At 30.9% G+C, this 5,092-nt stretch overlaps 1 protein-coding gene across 1 annotated transcript; it reads right to left on the reverse strand.

Annotated features, from left to right (window-relative positions):
• Positions 1–5,021, reverse strand: LOC100575185. Its single transcript, XM_003240514.4, has 7 exons — positions 4,553–5,021; positions 3,015–3,090; positions 2,828–2,909; positions 2,194–2,317; positions 1,350–1,430; positions 1,215–1,262; positions 1–738 (listed from the first exon to the last, which is right to left on the reverse strand). Exons 1-7 carry the CDS (start codon positions 4,610–4,612, stop codon positions 493–495), a joined length of 717 nt encoding a protein of 238 aa, XP_003240562.1. The 5' UTR covers positions 4,613–5,021; the 3' UTR covers positions 1–492.
• Positions 5,022–5,092: the final 71 nt, after the last annotated feature.

Here is a 5,092-nt window from a genome sequence, read left to right on the forward strand (position 1 = left end):
TAACTAATAATACAATGTTATTTGTTTATTTTGTTATTCAAAATTTGAGTGATTGTTAAAAAAGAGAAAACTTTTACAAATCGTTTTTATTTTAATTGCATATGACTTACTGCCGGAAAATTATTCCTACTTACTTTACTTATCTAATATTTGTTTTTCTCAAACTTGTCTACATTTTATCTGTTTAATGAGCTCTGAAGCATGAATCTTTAAAATAAATTGATTAAAACAATAGTAATTTAAAAGTTTAATCAAACAAATCGATTATTGGTACATTAAAAAAAGGGCTAGTTAGTTGTGTATAAAGTCAACTATTTACTGGTGTAGCAAAACTACATTATAATATTTGAGGTATAACATAATTTTAATAGAAAAAAAAATTACGTTTACTATAGTATTGTAATTAAATAACCCATCTAGATACTTCAGTACTTCAAGTTTTTATAATTGTAAATGTATACAATTAAACAATATTTAAGAATTAATCAATTCTTAATCTTTTATCGGTTTCAAAATGAACTTATTCCCTGTGGCTTCGTCCATGACCACTCCAGTCTTCATGTCGAAAACTAAAACAGGAGCGGTTTTTTTAGCGGAGCTTCCTATAGTTGTCGGTGCTGCTGGTGGTTCTACTAGTCGCTTTGGATAGTTCCGTACACCTTTAACGGGTTTCTTGGGTTTATTCTTAAGGAGTGTCATCATCATTGGCTTATAAATCACGGGTCTCTGACGGCTCTCCTAAATTTAATAGATATGTTTTATTATATTATAAACAGGGATTGTTAATTAATATTTTTAGAGAGCCACTACCCACTCAAGGAATTCTAGAAGTTTTTTAAGGCCATCAAAATGTAATTCACATGTTTATCCAAAGAAAGTAAAAACAAAATAAAAATATAAAATAAAAATTACTGAAAACTTATTTAATTCGCCATCAAAAATAATTAATTAAAAAACACGTATTTTCTTGTTGACATGCGGGTCAGATAATGTCGGTCTACGGGCCGTCATTTATTGGTGACCTCTGAACTCTGATATAGGTTAAAATAATAATTATAAATTATAATATAACGAATCCTTTAATTTGTGAATCGTGAAATTAAATAAATAAATAAAATATGTCCGATAGTATGTATTAATGTGTTACATTAAGATTTAAGATAAATGCATAAATTAAACTTATGTTTGTATTTATTTATTATTATGGATTTTACCTGTCCGTAATCTATCGGAGTAGGTTCTTCGTATGGTTCGTTTTTTTCCTAAACAAATAATACAACAAATAACACACCTGTTATTATATTTCTAACAGTATTTGAAAAAAACAACTAATTATTTAATAATCTCACGTTTTCGTTAGATCCACCGCCGCCGTGGTTTAAATCCCAATACTGTTCACCGTAACTGCCGTCTTTGTCACCCCATTTCACCTGTTAAAATTGAATCACAACGCATATTGAACATTTTACGAGCTAGGTATACGGGATGATACATTTAACGTAAGACACTCACTAATTCAAAAAACACGTTTTTGAGTATATTTCATTTATATAATTTTACGTCATAACAAAAAAAGATTTTTGAAAAATAAATTCTACTTTTTGTCGTTATATTTTTTTAAGTTTTTACTCTTTTAAATGACAACATAGATAGGTAGTGAACGTTATACAAATTTAATTTGCTTATTATTTGGGCTATAAGAATCAATTTTTGACAGGTATTGACATAGCTTATTAGTCATAAATTTTATTATAAGACTTAAAAGGTTTGATGAGCGGTGTAGTGAGCCAACATTTTGTAGGGTACCCATGTCGGGCCATGTACCACTCCACTCCGCTCATATAAACTTTGTAAATAGGAACTTATAACTCATAACCTATACTCTTCCAAAATTATATTTTTATATATCGAAGTAGATATACTAAATCGAAGTAGACATACTCCAAAATAATATTCTACTTTGGAATGATGAATGAAAAATTCACTGTGTCATTATAAATGTAAAAATTGCCAACATTTTAACGATAAAAAAAAGCTAAAAATGTAGCTGTTATAGGCAAATTTTATTTTTTAATAAATTAAAATTACGTAAAAGAAATATTTTGAAAAAAGTTAATAGTTTATGAGTACCTATCTTACGTTACTCATCCGGTTATCAGCACTTTTTTTATTATTCAATAATACTGAACTCACCTTTCCTTGGTACCGTTGGGCATCGAAATCCTTTTTCTCGTACCTTTGTTCCCAGACGTTTGGATCCTCGAACACGTGTCCAAATTCCAATTGTTGAGGTCCGCTTTGCAACGAATAAACGTCCCTAAAACGCAAGAAAAATTAAAAGAAATAATCGATTGAACGGCACTCTTAATATCAATAATAAATGTATTTTACTAGGTATAATTTTACATTTTATGTTGTCTATTGACACACATACGGTGATAGATTTTACACTAATTTTTTTGTAAAGCTATCGTTTACTTATTATAAAACTTCAAATTATATAATATATGACATCTATCTTTTCAATAACACTAACAATTGACTGAACAAATTATAGTGGAGCCATGCAAATATACCCGAGATCCTAGCATGAAAATAAAGTATTATAACATTATTTTGGCGTTTGCGGATTGTTACGTAGATATAATAGTCGTCTTATGTAAGCTAAAGGGGGTTTGCATTTCCTCAGCCTCTGTTTCACTTTTATATTATAGCAATAACTGCACCAATACGCCATTTCGTATCGTGGGACTTCCGACATGTTAATTCGAAATAAATAGGTATACCTATATTATATATGAAATTATGAACCAGTACGGCTGCTTACATGAAATGTTTGTTTTCCGCGTCCTCGTCTTCCACTTTCTCTCCCAAGCGCATGTCGTCAACGGTGTCCCTATCGTTTTCAGCTGTTAACAATAATACATTTTACCATGTTATGCACAGTTATGATAATTCGATATTGATTAGTATAATATAATATTATTATTGTCGTTGGTCGCTGCAGCGTTTACCTCCGGGTACATATCGATCCTTGGACACGTGATCGACCACTGTAATGGCTGTAGTGACGCCATAATAGTAGCACGTCTGCAAACAAAAAAAAAACAATTTAAAACAATTTACTATAGATTCCTTACTATATAATGCACAACGTGTTTACGGTATAATATACTGCAGAGTGATTCACCGCGCATGCTCATCCCTACTTTTCATTTAATAATGAATTTATTCAAATTCTGGAATTTTTTTTTGTACTACCTACTTGAGAAGTGTCTTGTGGTGATACAAATTTTTGTTTTTAAAATTAAAAGCCCCTTTTTACTCTAAATTATTTAGAAGATAATTTTTTTGAACATTTTGATGTAGGTAGGTATCTAGTTCAAAATTCTAAGATTAGGATCACCACCACGTATTAATCAACATATTGATATTATATAAAATACAATACATGTATTTTAAAAATATAGGTATTTCACTCGAATCGGCAATCTTTTAAATGTCAAGCCATTGAGGGTCAAAAAATCAATACAAATATTTAACGAGCCCAAATTTAAATGTACTAATTTTTATAATCTATCTTATTTTACTTTAAACAAAAATGTATAGTAATATCAAATTTAGTTTATTTAAGTTCATAACTTTTAGGTTTATTATTTTAACAACGTATATTAACAAACAAACAACATTTTAATCCGCAGTCCATAGGTACTATTTTTTTTTTTAACAAGCAATATATTATTATATTAATATACAATCTGTATCATTAGACACAAAAAGAATATAGGCTAAAAGCAACAAATATGTCAGGTAACATTATTTTGATGAAAAGAGCCACCCATTGATGACACTTCCTATAAACTATACTATTTTACTACATCTATCCCATACTATATTAGTTTGTGATTTTACATATGGCCGCGGGATGTCGACCCCTATTCTAAATGTACGAAGATACGCAGGTATTAGACCAAATAATGATCTCGCGTGTATACATTATAATTTTCAGTGATGAAAAATTGAAAACAAAATATTCTTTAATTATTTGTAATTTTAAATTCTCAGATAGTATATTTAGTAGATATCAGGAGATAATCAAAAAATATTTTGAGAACCGATAATCATTTATCCACCTCATCCCGTTTGTGGATACCTATACCATATTATGAAAATATATTTATAAATATGATTAATTTTCTAAATTTAAGTTTCCAAAAATAGAAAGTGTCTTCAATGTGTGGCTTCCTTCCTTTCATGTCTTTCATTGAGTTTTCATGATTTTTTGTTTGAACAAGTACTATACAATGAATATCGACAAAACTACAAAATTCCACCTTCATAAGTATTAAGTAAGTACCTACCTACTAATTGTATCTGATGCTGATAATATTATGAGGAATGCAAGAAATTTTTTTTTTTTACTGAGCGATAATCGATTTTTACTATCATCACATACCCCTAAGCCGATCCCACTTAAATATTAAAGTATACCCTCGAATGTTTTACAGCAATACATCACTGATTTTACGATTGTTATTATTAAAATACTCACCGATATCAAGAGCAGACAAAAATAGCGATGAGTGCATATCGGCCAGGCCGGGAACGTCATGTTTTCGCGACGGTCTTATTCGCTATGTTATCCGCTTGTGCTCGGCGAGTCCGATATGGTTATTATTACGTATATAATATGTATATGTATCGTACTCGTATTGGCATTCGCGTGCACTGCACTGACGAGGTAGGTACGAGAAATCGCCGAAATCGATCGTAGCGAAATCCGTTCCGATTATCAGCGACGTGTCGGATTTCCGCGTGTCTCGCGGCCTGCACACGACTATTATAATATTATTGTGATTGTTGCAATTATTATTATACTGTACAATACGTATATTATACTATATCGCCGCCGTCATTCGTAAAACTGAAACGCATTGTTATTATATTTGTTCCACGGTAGTGTTCCTATGGGGCTCGCGGAGTGTACAGGGCCCGCGCCTTTTTCCGCGTTTGCGGTTTTCAAAAACTGCAGTCGTTGTGGTCGTACGGTCTGCAGCGCGTAAAACTGCTGCTGTGGTACCAGTGACCAATA

This window comes from Acyrthosiphon pisum, chromosome A1, assembly GCF_005508785.2.
Source record: "Acyrthosiphon pisum isolate AL4f chromosome A1, pea_aphid_22Mar2018_4r6ur, whole genome shotgun sequence".
Taxonomy (NCBI): domain Eukaryota; kingdom Metazoa; phylum Arthropoda; class Insecta; order Hemiptera; family Aphididae; genus Acyrthosiphon; species Acyrthosiphon pisum.